The sequence below is a fragment of the Pongo abelii genome, chromosome 17 (assembly GCF_028885655.2).
Source record: "Pongo abelii isolate AG06213 chromosome 17, NHGRI_mPonAbe1-v2.0_pri, whole genome shotgun sequence".
Lineage (NCBI taxonomy): Eukaryota > Metazoa > Chordata > Mammalia > Primates > Hominidae > Pongo > Pongo abelii.
Genome location: NC_072002.2, coordinates 60,445,722 through 60,465,079, shown reverse-complemented (window position 1 = coordinate 60,465,079; position 19,358 = coordinate 60,445,722). Strand labels below are relative to the sequence as shown.

Here is a 19,358-nt window from a genome sequence, read left to right as displayed (position 1 = left end):
AAGCAACAGAACTTGACAATTTTCTAGAATTGATGGGAGCCGTAAATCTTCTGATTCAGGAAGCAAAATTAATCCCAAGAATGATAAATTAAAAGGAAATTCACAAGTACACAAGAATAGTCAAACTGAGTAAGATCCAAGTTAATGAAAAAGTCCTAAAGGCATCCAGAAAGAGTGATTACCCACCAAGGAACATTTATTAGAGCAACAGCTTATTTTATCAATAGCAATGATGAAGCCAGAGACTGCAGAATTATGTCTTTAAAATACTGAGAGGAAATAATTATCAACCTGGAAAAATTATTTTTCTTGGAGAAATTATTTTTCAAGAAAGAAGGAAAAATAAAGATGTTATCCAACAAAAAATTAGAGTTAACTATGAGCAGATCTTCAATGAAGGAACTTCTAAAAAATATACTTCAGAAAGAAGGAAAATAATCCAGGACAAAAGGTCTGAAGTGCAAGAAGGAATAGTGAGCAAAGAATATGGCACATATGGATAAATCTAAACAGTTTGTAAATAAATGGTATTAATGTCAACTTGGGTGATTTAAAAAACAAAATGGAGCCAAAATATTGGACATTAAAAGCTTATAACTTGTTAGGAAGGATAATTAGAGTTAAAGCATTCTTAGGTATTTTATTGCTGAGGGTAAGTATAATACTAACCTTGAGTAAGCAGATTCTTCCCCTGTCAAGCCACCAGATGAGAATGCAGCATGGGCAATACCTTGATTGCAGCCTGTGATACTCCAAGCACAGGATCCAGCTAAACCATATTCAGACTGGCAATCCACAGAACTGTGAGATAATAAACGTGTGTTGTTTTATGCTGCTAAGTTTGTCATGCAGCAATAGAAAAATTAATGTCTGTCTCCTCCATTAGACTCTGAGGTCTGGGATGAGGTCTGTCTTGTATGATTGATTAACCAACATCTGACACAATGCCTGGCCCATGGTTTACGGTCAGCAAATATATGATTATTGACTAAATGAATGTAAATGAGTGAAAAAGGAGGCAGTCAGGACTAGGTTTGAACCCTTCCTTTGTTGCCTTGTATTCATATTTTGAATTGCCATACTTTATTTATTTTGAGATGGAGTCTTGCTCTGTTGCCCAGGCTGGAGTGCAGTGGTGTGATCTTGGCTCGCTGCAACCTCCACCTCACGAGTTCAAGTGATTCTCCTGCCTCAGCCTCCTTGCCATACTTTAAAGAATCACTGGTATTCTTATGAGAAAATGATCATAACTCCTATCCTATCATCGGAGAAAATGAAACACAAAGAGTTTTGGCATGTTGCTCTCCTCAAATGAACAGTGAAGAATTTCTTGTGCCTGGGATTGAGGAAACTGGACTTAAGAAGTCTTGGTCTTTTGCTGTCTCTCTAGCTCATGGGCAAAAATTGGTCTGTAGGTTCTAAGTTAAGATATGGGCAGAGAGAAGCATGCAAAGGCATTATAATAAGATTGTGTAGAGAATTTCCAGAACTGAAATTATATATGTGCTTGTTTTTTTTAGCACCCTGAAGCGGGCCCTTGAAGTCTTCAAGCAGCGTAAGTGATTTTTTTAAAAAAAATGTATTCACTGCCCTTGACAAGCCCTGTGTCTGTCATCAAAGGTGTGTTTTAATTTGAACAGCAGTTTCATAGTGGGTGAAAAAAAATTAGAGCAACTCCTAAGGTGAGACAAAGCTCTGCCTGCTCGAAATGAGCTGGAGAACCTGCACACCTGCACATCATGATTTGTGTTTGCCTTACTCAGAGCCATGCTTCTCACACTTGCATGAGCATCAGAATCACCTGGAGGGCTTGTTATTGACACAAATTCCTGAGACCCATCCCCAGAGTTTCTGATTCAGGAAGTCTGGAGTGGGGCCTGGGAGTCCACGTGTCTCTCGTGTTCCCAAGTGATGCTGAGGCCTCTGGTCCAGGGACCATGCTGGGAGAATGGTTGCCTCAGAGAATCGTCCATACTTCTTAGTTCTAACTCGGAGACACTCTCATCCAAGTGCTCCTCCACACCCCCACCTGCCTCAGCCACACTGTCCACCAACCTAACCCCTGGTATGTTCTTATGCTCAGTCTGGTTTCCTTCTTCCAGAGCCACCTCTGCAGGGCTTCAGACTTTGGGACCCTGTTGTGAGTGTCTTGCCATTTCTCCCAGATCACCAAGCATTTGTATCCAGAATAAAGTTAATTACAGTAAGCATCAAAGGAAATATTGTCATGATTCCCTCACCTCTTACTCTAATCTGCCTGTGGCCCCACCACTCACCTGGAACTGCTCTCTCCAAGGACACCAGCCCTTTGGGTCACTAAGTTTAGGGGACAATTTCGGGCCTCTTCTAGCTTGACTCTTCAACAGCATTCAGCACTGTTGTGCATTTCTTTCTTCTGGAAACCTGCATCCCTCTGACTCCCTAGGATTCTTTCTGCTTCTCTGGCTACTTCTCTGTCCCTTTCCATATTGCGGGTCCTCAGAGCTTGGTCCTAGCCCTTCTCAGTCTGCCTAGAAAAACATCCTCATCCCTGACACCAGCTATCACCTTTACATGAAGAATGTACATATCCATATTTTCAGTCCAGAACTCTCTAAGGACCAGAACTTACATCCTGTTGCCTACTTAGTGTTTCTTCTTGGGCGTTTCAAAGGCACCTTAAATTCAAAATATTTGCAGCTGAACTCATGATCTTACAGGCTGATTGCCTAAGGAAGTTTGAGATCTGTTTATTTTTATTTTTTTAAAGTCAGGGCATCACTCTGTCACCCAAGCTGGAGTGCTGCACAGTCACAGCTTACTGCAGCCTCACACTCCCAGGGTTAAGCAATCCTCCGGCCTCAGCCTTCTGAGTAGCTGGGCCCACAGGCATGCACCACTACGTCTGGCTAATTTTTTACTTCTCTTAGAGATGGGGTCTCACTATGTTGCCCAAATTGGTCTTGAACTCCTGGGCTCAAGTGATCTTCCTGCCTTGGCCTCCCAAAGTGCTGAGATTACAGGTATGAGACACTGCACTCAGCCATTGAGATCTGTCTTTTTAGAACCACATCCTGTTGTCTCCTTAAGAATTCTTATTTATTTATTCTTTTCTTCCCAGGGTCGGGATGCTATGTCCTAGAAATAATCCCTTTTGGCCCGGTGAGGTGGCTCACACCTGTAATCCTAACACTTTGGGAGGCCAAGGCGGGCAGATTACCTGAGGTCAGGAGTTCAAGACTAGTCTGGCCAACATGGTAAAACTCCATCTCTACTAAAAATACAAAAGTTAACCAGGCATGTTGGCATGTGCCTGTAGTCCCAGCTACTCCAGAGGCTGAGGCACGAGAATCACTTGAACCTGGGAGGCAGAGGTAGTAGTGAGCAGAGATCTTGCTACTGCACCCCAGCGTGGGCAACAGAGTAAGACTGTTTAAAAAAAAAAAAAGATCCTTCTTTACTCCTCTCCTTCAGCCTCTTAAGAGGAGAACCCAGTGGGAGGTAGTTCCCTCCTGGTTGGATTTATTTTCTTGGTTTGAATCGGGTATTCTATCACACTTCTTGAGAATGGTAAAGGCTAATTTAGAAAGGAAATCGCAAGGCCAAAAAACCAAACACCGCATGTTCTCACTCATAGATGGGAATTGAACAATGAGAACACATGGACACAGGAAGGGGAACATCACACTCTGGGGACTGTTGTGGGGTGGGGGGAGGGGGGAGGGATAGCATTAGGAGATATACCTAATGACCTAATGCTAAATGATGAGTTAATGGGTGCAGCACACCAGCATGGCACATGTATACATATGTAACTAACCTGCACATTGTGCACATGTACCCTAAAACTTAAAGTATAATAAAAAATAAAAAATAAAAAAAAAAGAAAATCTTTGGAAATACCAATGTCACAATTGTCAGAGTTCATCTCTGATGGGGTGAAGTTCTATTTCCCTTCATCTTTTTGAGGCTAAGGAGTCATTTTCTTCCTGTGTTGGTCATCTTTGCTTTTCTTGGTATGAAAAATCATTATTTATTGGTATGAGTCTGGAGGGGAAATGGAATACATAAGTCATAGTGCCCTCAGCATCCTTTCCTAATTTCTCAGTTCTCATTTCCACTTTGTGGCCTTTGGTTATAACTGCAACTTGGAATTCAGCCAACAGATTTTTATTTAGCTCCTATTATTCTAATGTGATGACAAGCAGAAGTTGGGTGATCCAGGGTGAGACCCTGGCACTTTGATTTTCAAGGGGTCCTATCCAGTTCTAATATTCTTCAGGCCTGTTACTCAGAACCTGCCTCTAAAGCTTTCTGTTTTTCAGAATACCTGGCCCTTCCAAGCTAAGGATTTTAACACAGCATAGTATGTTTAATGCTTGCTTAAAGTGTTTCTGTAGCTAGTTGAGTAGTTCTAGATGTTGTAAATGTTAGCTAAATATTCATGTTAACTTTTTCATAGAAGGTGTCTTCTTCCCTCTGTAACTCGTCAATGAATACATTTCTCAAAGTAGAGACAGTATCTTTTCACATTCCTTATATGCACTGTGAGGCCAAGTATGGCGTGGCCCAAGGTCAAACCTCAGCATAGGCTGGGTCTCCTAAATAATTTTTTTGGCTTTACTTTACTTGTTTTCTTTTTTTCTAAAAAATTGTTTTATTTTCTTATTAAAATAATATATATATTTATCTTAAAAATTCAAATGAGACAACTAACTGTAAAGAAGATAGTAATCACTGGAATTTTCTTCTCAGTGATTGTCTCCAGACAGTTTAATGCAATTAAACATGTATGTGTATAGTATATATGTGTTTATTCATATACATAAGTAGTATTATACCATGGCAGTGGTCCACAATTTCAGGGATGGGGCCAGATATGTTTTCATATTGTTTTTAAAATGAAAACAATAATTTTAAAATCATGCTGGTAGTTAGGTATATATATTTCCAGACCTTTCTCTGTGCATTTACAACTCTCTCTCTCTTTTTTTGAGATGGAGTCTCGCTCTGTTGCCAGGCTGAAGTGCAGTGGCAAGATCTTGGCTCACTGCAACCTCCACCTCTCGGGTTCATGCCATTCTCCTGCCTCAGCTTCCTGAGTAGCTGGGACTACAGGCACCCGCCACCATGCCTGGCTAATTTTTTGTATTTTTAGTAGAGACGGGGTTTCACCATGTTGCCAGGATGGTCTCAATCACTTGACCTCGTGATACACCCACCTCAGCCTCCCAAAGTGCTGGGATTACAGGCGTGAGCCACCGCGCCTGGCCAACTCTCTTTTAATTGTAGATGCACATATACATATAGACGTGAATGAGTTTTTATGCTGTTATACTATACATCTCTCTCTATAGTTTGCTTTTTTACTTAACAATATATCATAGACAGCTTTTCGTTTTAATTCATATAGATCTGCCTCATTCTTTTACATTTAAAAAATTTTGTTTCTAAAAAATGCCAAATTTCCTCCAGAAAGGTTGTGCTGTTTTTTTTCCCAACAGTGCTGTTTTGTTCCATGCTTGCCAATATCAAGAATATTTGTGCTTTAAAAATTTTGCCCAACTGAAAGGTTTCCATTTTAAAGTTTTGCATTTTTTTCAGTAGTTTTAAGGTTGGGTATATTTTCAAATGTTTATTGGCCATTTAGCCGCTCTTTTTTGAATTTCATGTTCTTTAACTGGTTTTTAAATACTGGAATATGTATTTTTCTTTTGATTTGTGGAAGCTCTTTTGATATAGCTAATTGCTCTTTGTTATATAAATTGCAAATATGTTTCCAGTTTGTCATGTATCTTTTAACCTTCTTCAAGGTTTTGATACCCACAAGTTTAAATTTTTTTCTTAGATCAATCTGACTATCTTTCAGTCTTTCTAGCTTTATCTGTTAGTCTTTTTAGCTTTAATGCCGTGCTTTGATTTGTTTTCTTAGAACAAGTATTTATTCTTTTCTTTTACAAAGGCAGGCCATGCTCCTTGTAAAGATCTTAAAAAATAAGGGGAAAAATCACCAATAATCTTTCTACCCAGAGATAACTATTGGTAGCCAAAATTTTGGCATATGACCTTTCTTATAAACATTCAGGCTCATGAGACATTAGAGATGGAAGGAATCTTAGAGGTCATCTACAGAGAATGAAGAATCAAATTTGAAATTGTGCTGGCTTTGGTAATGTCTCCTAGGATGTAACCTTCATGAAATGGAACTTTGGCTGCTTTTCTCCCTAGTCCTGGGCACCCTAGGTTAGTAACAGTTAGTGGTAGGAGGCTAAGCTAAAGATCTTCTAGCTTTGATCTTGATGGCCAGGGCTATGCTGGACATATGGAGAGGTTCAACAAATGTTGGTGACCAAATGAAGTGATGTTGATTTTACCACTTACTCCAGTATTTTGTATATACATATTTATTTTGTATGATTTTATATATTTTAATTAAGACATACGTAGACCTTGATTTTTTTTAAATTCTCTTTTGCAGAAGTAGACAATGTGGCACAATGTCACATCCAGCTTGCACAGAGTTTAAGAGAAGAGGCCAAGAAGATGGAAGAATTCAGGGAAAAGCAAAAACTACAACGAAAAAAGGTTGGATTTGCATATGTGTTAAGGTGTTTCCTTTCCTCCTATAGAAAACCGCAGGCTTGTTTGTTCATTATACTCCTCAGCTCAGCTCCCACCATCACGTAATCATGACCTGAGAAATTACTTATTGGAGTCCCCACATGGGGACTCAATCCAGATGGGTATATGCATTTCTACACCCCAGGCCAGTTGTCCTTTTTTAAAGTTCACGTAGGATGCAGAGGTCCAGCTTGCATTCCTCTTCAGGTCTGCTGCCGCTATTCAGACTATGAATGGAAAGGGGAACCTTCTGACTTCAATAGACTGTAGCACATCCCAGCTGGAGGGCTCCCAAAACCACACTCCTCATCCTGGACAAGGCAATAGGGGAAGGTAGAAGTAGTGGAAGAGACTCCCGCTCCCCGTGAAGACCATAATGTAGTCCAACTACTCTATTGTACAAATGGGAAAACTGAAGCCCTGGGAACTCCAAGTCCTCTTGTCTTCAAAGCAGCTATACATAGGCTCTTTTTCATTCATGAGATTTACTCTGACCAACTACATGGAAGAAGACAAGGGTGAACAAGAGTTAATAAAACTGACAAATATTTGGGATCAAGAAAAGAAGTCCAGGTTTATATCAAAGTGTTAGTTAGACTAGACCAGCCACAACTCTGTTCTCTTCTATTTTGTTCCTGAAAGACTGGATATTCAGGCTGATCCTGCAGCCATGTAGGGTCCTTACAGAATTTTTTTCTGTGTCTGGTTTTCAAGACTGGAAGCTGGGCCTCACATGGGAGACAAGCTCTTCTCTATCTGGCACCCAAAGATGTCTACCCAGGTCTCCCGGCACAGCTCTGCGTGACTTTTGGTGACCTCTTTCACCCTTCCCGGGGGTCCCTTTGGAAACCTTTCCTTATCCTGGGCCTGAGCTTGCTGTCTGCAATGAGCATATCCGATAAGCAGCCAGCTGTTAAGGCTGATTCTACCTTGACTCCGTCTCAGCAACTTTGCCTGTGGCTCTAGGTTGGAGTCTAGGTCCAACTTCCCTGGCGGCCACTGGCCTCTATGGTGGGCGGCAGCATCCTAAGAGCCTGCCTGCCTTACCCCTATTGCTGTTTACCAGCTGCTTTTAGCACACTACCACCTCTTCCATCTCATACCTGTACTTGTGCTGTGCCTTTTACCAGGAAGGAAGCGTAGAAATGAACATGGGAACACCCTGTCAGGTGCTTTGACATACTCTCTCAAGCTTGATGTATCAGGTTTGAGGAGTGCCTCTGACCTGAAGCCTTTTTCAGAGCAGAAATAGCATGTGTATTAAACCCATTGGATGGCCAGACCCTTTTGGCTGACATAGCCAGGACTGCCCACCCCTGTAGGGGAATTACAATTTTTCAGAATCAAAAATGCCTTAGACAACCAGAGTCTAGGCACGCATAACTTCCCCTCAGAGGAGAGAAGAATCATTTCCTTGCATGTTTTAAGTGCCCTCCTTGGTAGCCCTAGTCCTTTCAGGGAGAGTTTTGTTAATTTTGCAAGGTTTCTGAAACTTCCTCATCTTAATAAGCTACACAGACCAAATTATTTTAAGCTAGAACTGAACTCTGCTCTGAACTGCGTTAAGCAATAGTGTAAGTCAGTCCCCTGCCACCCTCTAAATTCCCTTTATTCTGTGTGCTCTCTGCAGTGGGAAAATACCTTCAAAGCTTTCTTTGAGAAGTCCAAATTTTATCAATAAAATTGTAATTACTTGTGTCAAAATGAACTCTGGGTTTTACCACTTCCGTATTTAGCTAGTTTTTTTTTTTTTTTTTTTTAAACCATAAAACTTTGGAAGAAAATGTGCCAATGCTAACTTCTCATTTTTCACTGGTCAGACACACGCTTTGGTCTTTCACTTCTTGGAAATTAAGCTATTTCCACTTAAGGAAAACCATCAGTTGGTTTCTTTTAGTAAATGAGGGCATAAGAGGTACAGGTCCTGGAAGGGCTGGCCAGAAGTTCACGGTATGGTCCCTCGCAGCTAATGTTTTATGAAGGTGGTGACCAAGATGTACGTGGTCATCCTTCTGTCACTAAGCATGAGAGCAGGGCCAGATAGACGGATGTGACCCAGGAATCATGGTAAAGCGTGATGTGCCTTACATGATGTGGGGGAGGAAGACGCTATCTGAACACACAGTGGGAACACGTAATATCATCCGGAGGCTTGGGAAGGCCTCCCAGAGGAAGGACATTGATGCTAAAACCACTGGAGTGAAAGGCTGTATGGAGGAGTGAGATACTCACCCCAGGGGGTTGGCAGGGTAGGGAGGGATCTTAGGAGCTATTCTCAGTGGTCTTGACACTTGAGGGTCATGGGGTTTCTTCCCCAATCCATAACTGTCTGTAGCATGACAATGACAACACATGATCAGACACTCTGTCCTCTGGTGCCCATATGGTTTGATCACCTCAGCTAAGGTTGGGATGGTCATGGGAGAGTTTCGTGCTGCCTGTGTGGAGAGCAGTCTCCAAAGAAAGGAACCTCTGTGGTTACAGAGGCGATGCTTCCAGTTTTTAGAATACAGCTTAAGGCTGGGCGAGGTGGCTCATGACTCTAATCCCAGCACTTTGCCACGGCGGGCAGATCACTTGAGGTCAGGAGTTTGAAACCAGCCTGGCCAACATGGCAAAACCCCGTCTCTACTAAAAATACGACAATTAGCCAGGTGTGGTGGCTCATGCCTGTAATCCCAGCTACTCGGGAAGCTGAGGCAGGAGAATTGCTTGAAACCAGGGTGGGGGGTGGGCAGAGATCACGCCACTGCACTCCAGCCTGGGCAACAGAGTGAGACTCTGTCTCACAAAAACAAAAAATAAAAATAAAAAATAGAATACAGCTTGAGTGTGAGGAGAGAGAAAAACGGGCCGTGAAGCAGCTATTGCAATAGTCTCTCTCAGGGTTATGGGGTCACTTGAAGTCTCCTCTTCCTTTCTCCCTCTCTTGCTTTCCCCCACCCTGTGACAGAGATGGTTGTGTTTCTGCATTCCTTTGTGTTATCAGTAATAAAACCCAATCACATTTCCATTGGGTTTGGTCTGAGCAGAAAGTCTGAGTCTCAGAAGAGACACTGCCCTGAGGAGCTCTGAAAGGGCACCTTTGGCTCACTGGGGTCACCACAAATGTCACCCTATAAGTGAATATGGACACAAGGACACGTAAATCCAGGTAGTGTAGCAGACAGAGCTGGACCTGATGTCTCTGCCACTAACTCACGAGTGACCTTGAGCAAAGCATCTCACCTCTTGGGCCCCAGGGTCCACGCCTGTCGGGTTAGGGAGGTGGATGGATGCTTTCTAGATTCCTGCTAAGTTTCAAAGGCCAGGAATCCATGAAGGCAGAGAGAGGAATGATAGGAGGTGAACAGGCTTGGCTGGTGGTGGAATGTTGCAGCCACCTGAGAGGTGTTTGAAGCAAGTGTTATGTAGAACTTACAGGTAAGGTGGCCTAGCTGGGGTCACAAAATATAATATAGTAGCAGCTCGCAACTATAAGAGTGGCCATATGTATATTCAGACTAGAAAAGACCTTGGAATAGACCAACGTTGCTAACTGATCTGCTCCGTGTAGCCTGGGAAAATTGGGAACCATTAGTAAATAAATAAACCCAGCTTCTCCTCCTGGCAGAGGGACACAGTCATGCATGTGGACCGCAGGTTCCTGACTGCAGTGGCAGGGATCTGCCATGTGTCTTTCCATGCTGGGCTCCTCTTGGAACCTTGTCTATTCTCTATGTCTCCGCTGCCTTCGCCATTAGCAGGCGAATGGCCAGCACCTGGCACCTGACTTTCACATGGGCTGGAAGATGACTGCTGGATTTTCTGAGGGCTCCTTTGAAGCTCCTCCAAGGGAATTTCATGTACTCCACAAAGCTCATATTTGAAGTGAGACCATTCCCAATATTCCATCCAGATATGTTCAAAATTCTTCTAACAATATTTATGTGTTATGGTAGCAGACAAAAACTTAAGTTTTGTGTGTCTGGAAGGAACTACATTTGAATTTTATTTTCAATATTATATCATTTTTGCACAACGTTAGTGTCATTGCTCATTTTGAATCATTGCATCTTTTCGTTGTTTACAGTTTGGTTATATAGAGCTATCATAAGAATAATGACAATTTGGGTAATAATGAGAAACAAAAGGGCACTGGAGTCAGGGCTCCTGGGTTCAAATTTCAATTCTATTACTTGCTGACTGTGTTACTTTGGGGTATGTTAATCAACTTCAGTACCGTCAGGAAAATGGGAGTGATAGTACTCACATAGTTGTGATGCATGAAAACTGCTTAGCGTGTAAGTGCTCGATAAATGGAAGCTACTGTAATTATGTGTGGGAGGTACATCTTTATTATTAACACCATCATTTTTGCTAACAAGTATTAACAGCACAGCCACAATAAAGAATTTACTCCCAAGTGAGGAATTTACCTCACTTGGATGAGGTATAAAAAGTAGCAGGGGGGCTGGCACGGTGGCTCATAACTGTAATCCTAGCACTTTGGGAGGCTAAGGTGGGTGGATCACGAGGTCAGCAGTTCGAGACCAGCCTAACCAACATGGTGAAACCCCGTCTCTACTAAAAATACAAAAAAATTAGCTGGGCGTGGTGGCGGGTGCCTGCAATCCCAGTGACTTGGGAGGCTGAGGCAGGAGACTCGCTTGAAACCAAAAGGCGGAGGTTGCAGTGAGCCGAGATTGCACCACTGCACTCTAGCCTGGGCATTAGGAGCAAAACTCTGTCTCAAAAAAAAAAAAAAAAAAAAAAAAAAAAAAAAGTAGCGGGGCTGAGCATGGTGGCTCATGCCTGTAATCCCAGCACTTTGGGAGGCCGAGCCAGGTGGATCACCTGAGGTCAGGAGTTCGAGACCAGCCTGTCCAACAAGGTGATACCCCATCTCTACTAAAAGTACAAAAATTAGCCAGGTGTGGTGGTGCAGGCTTGTAATCCCAGCTACTCTGGAGGCTGAGGCAGGAGAATTGCTTGAACCCAGGAGGCAGAGGTTGTAGTCAGCTGAGATCATGCCACTGTACTCCAGCCTGGGTGACAGAGCGAGACTCTGTCTTAAAAAATAAAAAAATAGAATAAAAGAGTAACAGAACAGCTTTTTTTAGTTGTCTTACAAATTCTTTTTCCTTCATACTGCCCGGGCACCCTGATGGTCATGGATGTGTCACTGATGGGCTGCAGAAGTGAATGTTTACAAGTACCGAATTTAACTGTGCTGATGTATACTTACAGAATAAAGACCTCCTTTAAAATATAAATGGCACTTTAACAAAAGTTTTAAAGTTCCTTTTTGAAACCAAAGTTCCTCGATTCCAGATTTTACCGAAGAGACTGCTCTAAGGTGATCAGTGAGTCTCCACGCTGTCTGAGAGTTCAGGCTTTGGTGTTTGCCTGCACAAGTTCAAAGATGGGCCCCGTTATTAGCTCGAATAAGACCTTGGGCAAATTGTTTGGTCTCTTTTTTCTGAAGATTGTGAAATGTGGGTAATCATTTTGAACACTTAACCCTCAAGATAAGCTGGTATTGATAATGCTTTCTCTTTTTATTAATAATGTTTCCTGTTTTTATTAATAGTGTTTATGATCTCTTTACAGACAGAGCTTGTAATGGATGCTATCCATAAACAAAAGAGCTTACAATTCAAGAAAACCATGGATGTGAGTCACATTTTATTGTCTTTTTTGGGATAATGGTGACATTTTCTGAAATCCTGTGCTGTGTATGAACATATTCCTACTCAAATAACATTTCAAAAATGTTATTATTTATTAGTGCAGTGTTTTAGGGAAAACAACCTTAAATGCTTTGGGTTTTCTTTTTTGTTGTTGTTGTACATATTATTACATTACCCAGAGATTAAGCTCAGTACCCAATAGTTATCTTTTCTGCTCCTCTCCCTCCTCTCACCCTCCCTCTCAATTAGACCCCAGTGTCTGTTATTTCCTTCTTTATATTCATAAGTTCTTATCATTTAGCTCCCACTTATAAGTGAGAACATGTGGTATTTGGTTTTCTGTTCCTGCATTAGTTTGCGAAGGACGATAGCCTCCAGTTCTATCCATGTTTCCTCAAAAGACATGATTTCATTCTTTTTTATGGTTGCATAGTATTCCATGGCATATATGTACCACATATTCTTTATCCATTCTGTCATTGATTGGCATTTAGGTCGATTCCGTGTCTTTGCTATTATGAACAGTAATGCAGTGAACATTCACGTGCATGTGTCTTTAGGGTAGAATGCTTTATATTCCTCTGGGTCTATACCCAGTAATGGGGTTGCTGGGTCAAATGGTAGTTCTGCTTTTAGTTCCTTGAGGAATCTCCATACTGCTTTCCACAATGGTTGAACTAATTTATACTCCCGCCAACAGTGTATAAGGTTTTTCTTTTTTTAAGGCCTTGGAAAGATTGAAAGTGACACTAGATAGTGGAAATGCAATGGGGTTATCTTTCTGGTAACCCGAGAAAATATAGCAAGTCAGTTCAAATATTTTAGGCAAAGATACAAAAACATATATAGTGTACAATACCCTTTATCTTGTTGAATTTGCAATTTTACCCTGTTACTATTTTGAATCTTGATTGCTTACCTATTTTATTGAGTGATCCCTTTCTGTTTTAAGATATCTGAAAATTATAAAAACCTTTCCTTTAAGTAATTTATTTAAAAAATGCTTGGCAAGACAGAGATTGGACAAGTTGCTAGAAATCTCTCTCTAGCTTTTATGAATCTGTTGACTCTGGATACAACAAACTCTGTTATTAGAACATATATGACTCCATCTTGACACCGAAGTATCATCATGATATTCTACGAGTAGGATGTAATAGGGAAGTGTCACCAGTGTTGATAGCATATGCAATCTGTTCTGCTGCATTCTTTTTCTCTTTGATGCAGAAATCCCTCAAAAACAATTGATAAATAGGGAATGATGTCAGTGTAATACAGAAATAGTGTTAGTTGATAGATGATTTTTCCCAGACCTTTTATATTTTAAAAAATCTGGGGCAAGATTTTTTATAATTAAAGAGAAAGGCTTATCAAAGTATAACTTTCTGGCTGGGTACAGTGGCTCACACCTGTAATCCCAGCACTTTGGGAGGCCAAGGCGGGTGGATCACCTGAGGTCAGGAATTTGAGACCAGCCTGGCCAACATGGCAAAACCCTGACTCTACTAAAAATACAAAAAAAAAAAAAAAAAAAAATTAGCTGGGCGTGGTGGTGTGCGCCTGTAATCCCAGCTACTTGGGAAGTCGAGGCAGGAGAATCGCTTGAACCCAGGAGGTGGAGGTTGCAGTGAGCCAAGATCACACCATTGCATACTCCAGCCTGGGCACCAAGAGTGAAACTGTGTCTCAAAAAAAAAAAAAAAAAAAAAAACAAAACTCTGAAAGGTGGAGAGAAGAAGGCATACTGGCTAGTGACCTTGGACTCAAAGAACAACCTGATAAGTGTTCCCTGGGCTTTCCTTTTGCCTCATTTATCACAGACTGAGTGCCAAAGAAGCAGGCATCCCAGAAATGCCAATGGTCATAGACCAAAAAATAAATAAATAAAATAAAATAAAAAGTTCCAAGAAAAACCTGTTCTCTCTAGCCAAAATACCAGAAAAGGGGCAGCCTAGCAGGACAGAAACTTTAGAAAATAGCCATTCTACTGCAGCCAAACACCACATAAAAAACCTGGGGCCCCACCTCCACACATCAGCAAAGGCCAAGTAGAGAGTCTAAACTTCCACCACATCAGGCGTAGAGAGCACCCAACTCCCCTGCCAAGGTGGCAACAGAGAACAAATAGGGAACCAGGACTTTCACTCCCACCAGGAGGTAACAGAGCCTCCTCTACACAGTGTCAGTGGGAGCTATGTGGGGAACCCTGACTTCCACCTGCACCGGGAAATAATGATGTACACCCTCTCCCTGCTGGGATGGTGTCTAAGGAGGTCTAGTGGAGAGTGAGAACTTTGACCACCTTCCAGTAGTAACTGGGTCACACACACTCTGTGGTGTCAGTGGAGACCAAGGAGAGGAAACCTGGACTTTCACACTCACATGGCAGTAATGAGATGATGCCTCACCTTCCCCTGCTGGAGTGGTGTCCAGAGGAAGCTAGCTGAAACAGAAGTCTTAAATAAAATCCAGAGTCTTGTAACATAATACCAAAAATTCCCCCAAATCAATCAAATATCACTCTTCATACCAGAAAGATATGAAACTGCATGAAAAAAAAGACAATCAATAGATGCCAAGCTCTAGATAACAGAGATGTTGGAATTATGCGACGAAGATTTTACAGCATCCACTATCAAAATATTCAGCAAGCAATTACAAAGACACTTTTTTTGAGATGGGGGCGGGGGTCTCACAATGTTGTCCAGGCTGGCCTTGAATTCCTGGGCTCAAGTGATTCTCCCACCTCAGCCTCCTGGGTAGCTGGAATTACAGGCATGTGCCATTACACCTGATTCACACTTGAAACAAATGAAAGAAACAAAGAAAGGACTGGCAAAGAAATAGAAAAGCTCAGCAAAGAAATAGAAGATATAAAGATGAACCAAATGGAAATTTTAGAACTGAAAAATATAATAATCAAAATTTTAGAAAACCCAATATGTGGGCTTAAGAAGAGAATGGAAGAGACAGAAGAAAGAATTGGTTAACTGGAAGACAGAATAATATAAATTACCAGACATGAACAACAGAGAAAAAATAAGCTGAAAAAAATTAACAGAGCCTCAGGGACTTTTTGCACTACAAGAAAAGATCTAACACTAGTGTCTCTGTGATACTAGAGGTGAGGAGAAGGAAGGTGGGCTGAAAAAGCCCAGCTTTATGTCATTATTTGAAGAAATAATGGCTGAAAAATTTCCAAATTTAGCAAAAGACATAGATCTACATATCCCAGAGGCTGATTAAACTGTAAACAAGATAAACCCAAAGAAATCCATACCAAGACATATAATCAAACCTCTGAAAACTAAATGAGAAAGAAATGACACCTTCACTAAAAGGGAAAACCTAAAAGGGAAAACCAATGACAGCAGATTTCCTATTAGAAACCATGGAGACCATGAGGAAGTGGCCGAACGTATCGCAAATGCTGAAAGAAAAGAACTGTTAACACATAACCCTATATCCAGTGAAAATATCTTCTAAAAATGAAGGGGATGATAGCATGATATGGTGATTATAGTCAATAATCACTTAATTATATATTTTTAAATAACTTAAAGAATGTAATTGGATTGTTTGTAACTCAAAGAATAAATACTTGAGGGGATGGATTCCCCATTCTCCATGATGTGCTTATTTCACATTGCATGCCTGCATCAAAACATCTCATATACCCCATAAGTATATAAACCTGCTATGTACCCACAAAATTTTTTTTAAATTAAAAAAAATAATGAAAGGGAGACAGAACATAGAATGGCGGTTGCTAAGGGCTGGGGAAAGAAGAAGTTGAGATGTTATTGTTTAATAGGCATAGAATTTCAGTTTTATAAGATAAAAAGAGTTTCAGAGATGGATGGTGGTGATGGTTATGTAACTTTATAAATGTATCTAATATCACTGAATTGAACACTTACAGTGGTTACAATGGGAGAAAATATGCAAATTATTCATCTGACAAGAGACTAATATCCAAAATACACAAGGAACTCAAACAACTCAACAGCAAAGAAAAAAACGAACAATTGGATTAAAAAAATGGGCAACGGATCTGAGTAGACGTTTCTCAAAAGAAGACATACAAATGGCAAACAAATATATTTTTTAATGCTCAACATCACTAATCATCAGAGAACTACAACTCAAAACCACAATGAGATACCATCTCACCCCAGTTAGGATGGCTGTTATCAAAAAGACAAAAAATAACAAATGCTGACAAGGATTTAGAGAAAAAGGAACTCTTACACACTGTTGGTGGGAATGTAAACTAGTACAGCCACTATGGAGAACAGTATGGAGATTTCTCAAAAAACTACAAATAGAATTACTATATGATCTAACACTCCTACTACGGGGTATTTATCCAAAGGAAAGGAAATCAGTAGATCAAAGGGTTTGTTTCACTTAACATAATGTCCTCCAGGCTTATCCGTGTTGCCACTGATGACAGGATTTCATTCTTTGTATAGTGGAGTAGTGTTCCATTGTGTATATATGCCGTATTTTCTTTATTTATCTTACTCAACCATTCTTTCTCATCATTTTTATTTATTAGCTAACCGTTTGATTCACAGCTTTGTTGGTTTTCTTCCCACTTCCTGAAATTAAGATAAAGCAGCTTTGGTGTTTAAAAAAGTCTTTGCTTTCACAGTTGAAACAGAAAATTATTTTTATGATTCACTAATGATTATAGTTTGTGAAATGTTTCCATAATACTGGTGGTAATGGTAGCACACGATAGACCACGGCCTACATTTAAACTACATAAAACAGAATTCTTTAAATAAAAAAAGAACACTGGCTGGGCGCAGTGGCTCATGCCTGTAATCCCAGCACTTTGGGAGGCCGAGGCGGGTGGATCACCTGAGGTCAGTAGTTCGAGACCAGCCTGGCCAACATAGTGAAACCCTGTCTCTACTAAAAACACAAAAATTAGTGGGGCATGATGGTGCTTGCCTGTAGTCCCAGCTACTAGGGAGACTGAGGCAGAATCGCTTGAACCCAGGAGTCAGAGGCTGCAGTGAGCTGAGATCGCACCACTGCACTCCCACTTGTGTGACAAAGCTAGACTCTGTCTCAATAAATAAATAAATAAGGAACACGACTATCTTTAAGCAAAATAAATGATGGCATTGGTAACCTGCCGGCTGTTCACATGCTGTGGTGAATATTGAGGCTTCGTTAGAATTAGAGTGAGTTGGTGCCAAATAACCAAGGGTTTGTACATGCATTCTTAGGATTATGAATGTTTCATAAATTTTAGACCACACGTTTTAGAGTTACGTAACTATTTTAATTGTTGTTGTTGTTATTGTTATTTTGAGACAGAGTCTCACCCTTTCGCCCAGGCTGGAGTGCAGTGGCATGATCATAGCTCACTGCAGCCTTGAACTCCTGGGCACAAGCAACCCTCCCAGCTCAGCCTCCCAAGTAGCTGGGACCACAGGTGTGTGCCACCATGCCTAGCTAAGTTTTGTGTTTTTTGTAGAGATGGGGTTTCACCCACTTTGCCCAGGCTTGTCTTGAACTTCTGGGCTCAAGCAATCCACCCACTTAAGCCTCTCAGAGTGTTGGGATTATAGGTGTGAGCCATGGTGCCTGGCCTTAATTTTGTCTATTTCAAATTCCATCTTTCATTTCAGTCCATTTTTAAAGCTCATGTACTTTATGTTGCCAAATAGGAGCTATTACTTCCTTGATCAGATTGCCACTATTACATAATTTGAAAAAGGGCTAGAGAGAGAGAGTGAGCTTTCAAAGATTGATAAAAAAAAGCATCTGCCCTCTGGGAGCCCATGGCTTAGTGACAATCAGAGCGCTAATCAGATGGCCCTGTCCATGCTGGACTTCCTGGGCCAAGGGGGCTGCATTTCATGGTTACACTGTTCATTTGTTTTGGTTCTCTTTGTTCATAATGACAAAGGCAAAGAAGAACTATGAGCAGAAATGCCGGGACAAAGATGAGGCAGAACAGGCCGTCAACCGGAGTGCCAACCTGGTGAACCCGAAGCAACAAGAAAAGGTACGCGGGAGGGCTAACAACCCGAAAAATCTGAGATTGACCTATGTCAGGCTAAAGCCAATTATGAAACTTCATAAGAAATGAACCTGTACTCTAAACCCCTGGCAATATCTTCCTTCACATATTGGGGGTCTTCTGAACCTGAAAAACCACTGTCACATATTTGGGGGTTGGGGGAAGAGTGATAGAAGCATGGCTATGAGGGAGAGAGATGGGGTGATAAGAGGTTGGAGGGGTTTCCCAGTTGTCATTTTTCTTAAAGACTCAGCTCATGTATTCTTTGTAGTCAGGCTGCCTTTTGCTTGGGTGGATTACAAATTTAACTTTGTAAAATCTAGATACAAGATTTCTGCAACCAGAGGTCTGGGTGTGTCTTTAGGAAGACACTGGGCAAGATGATTTATGGATATTTTCCAAGATTGATAAGATTGCAGGGCATGTTGAATGATTTACTCATGAGGGAAATGTACACAGGACTTGCACTAGACCTGGTCTCTTCATGGTTACTGCTTTTCAATCTGTTTTGCCTATGGAAGCCTTGTCCAGCATTCCCAATGCTTGCTCTTTTTTTGTTTGTTTGTTTGTTTTCACAGCTTTTTGTGAAACTGGCAACTTCAAAGACCGCAGTAGAGGACTCGGGTGAGGGGGCAGTTCCTACAGATGGGGGAGGGTTGCTGGTGGGGTTTACGTTGTCCTAAATGTGTCCCTGAGAAAGGGAGTTTTATATACCTTAAAGAGAGAATATATGGATATTCAGCAGGATTAGTGAGATATCAGAAGGGAAAAAGGAAGGAAGGAAGGGAGAGAGTAAGGAAGGGAGGGAGGAAAGGAAAGAAGAGGAGAGAGGAAGGGAGGGTGTATTAGAATCCCAGAAGTTGGGAGGAGGCTATGAGGCCACTGTTTCTGGCCGCTGTCTGCTTAGATCTTGCTGCCTTACATGGGAGTGAGATGGTGGAGTCATGTGGTAGCAGCTTTGCAATCAGGTGCTTCCTCTGATGTATTGGGGCATCTATCTAAAAGACCATTTCAGCCCCGGTAGCTCTTATCTGCTGTGAAAC

The 19,358-nt window shown here is 41.3% G+C and overlaps 1 protein-coding gene across 1 annotated transcript in view; it reads left to right on the top strand.

The window, feature by feature from the left end:
- Window positions 1-19,358, top strand: part of PSTPIP2 (proline-serine-threonine phosphatase interacting protein 2) — a 93,961-nt gene that overhangs the window by 58,982 nt on the left and 15,621 nt on the right. Inside the window, 5 exon segments of the mRNA NM_001131892.1 lie at window positions 1,521-1,555; window positions 6,458-6,564; window positions 12,193-12,255; window positions 18,202-18,300; window positions 18,894-18,939. Of these exon segments, the coding sequence (NP_001125364.1) occupies window positions 1,521-1,555; window positions 6,458-6,564; window positions 12,193-12,255; window positions 18,202-18,300; window positions 18,894-18,939 (350 nt within the window).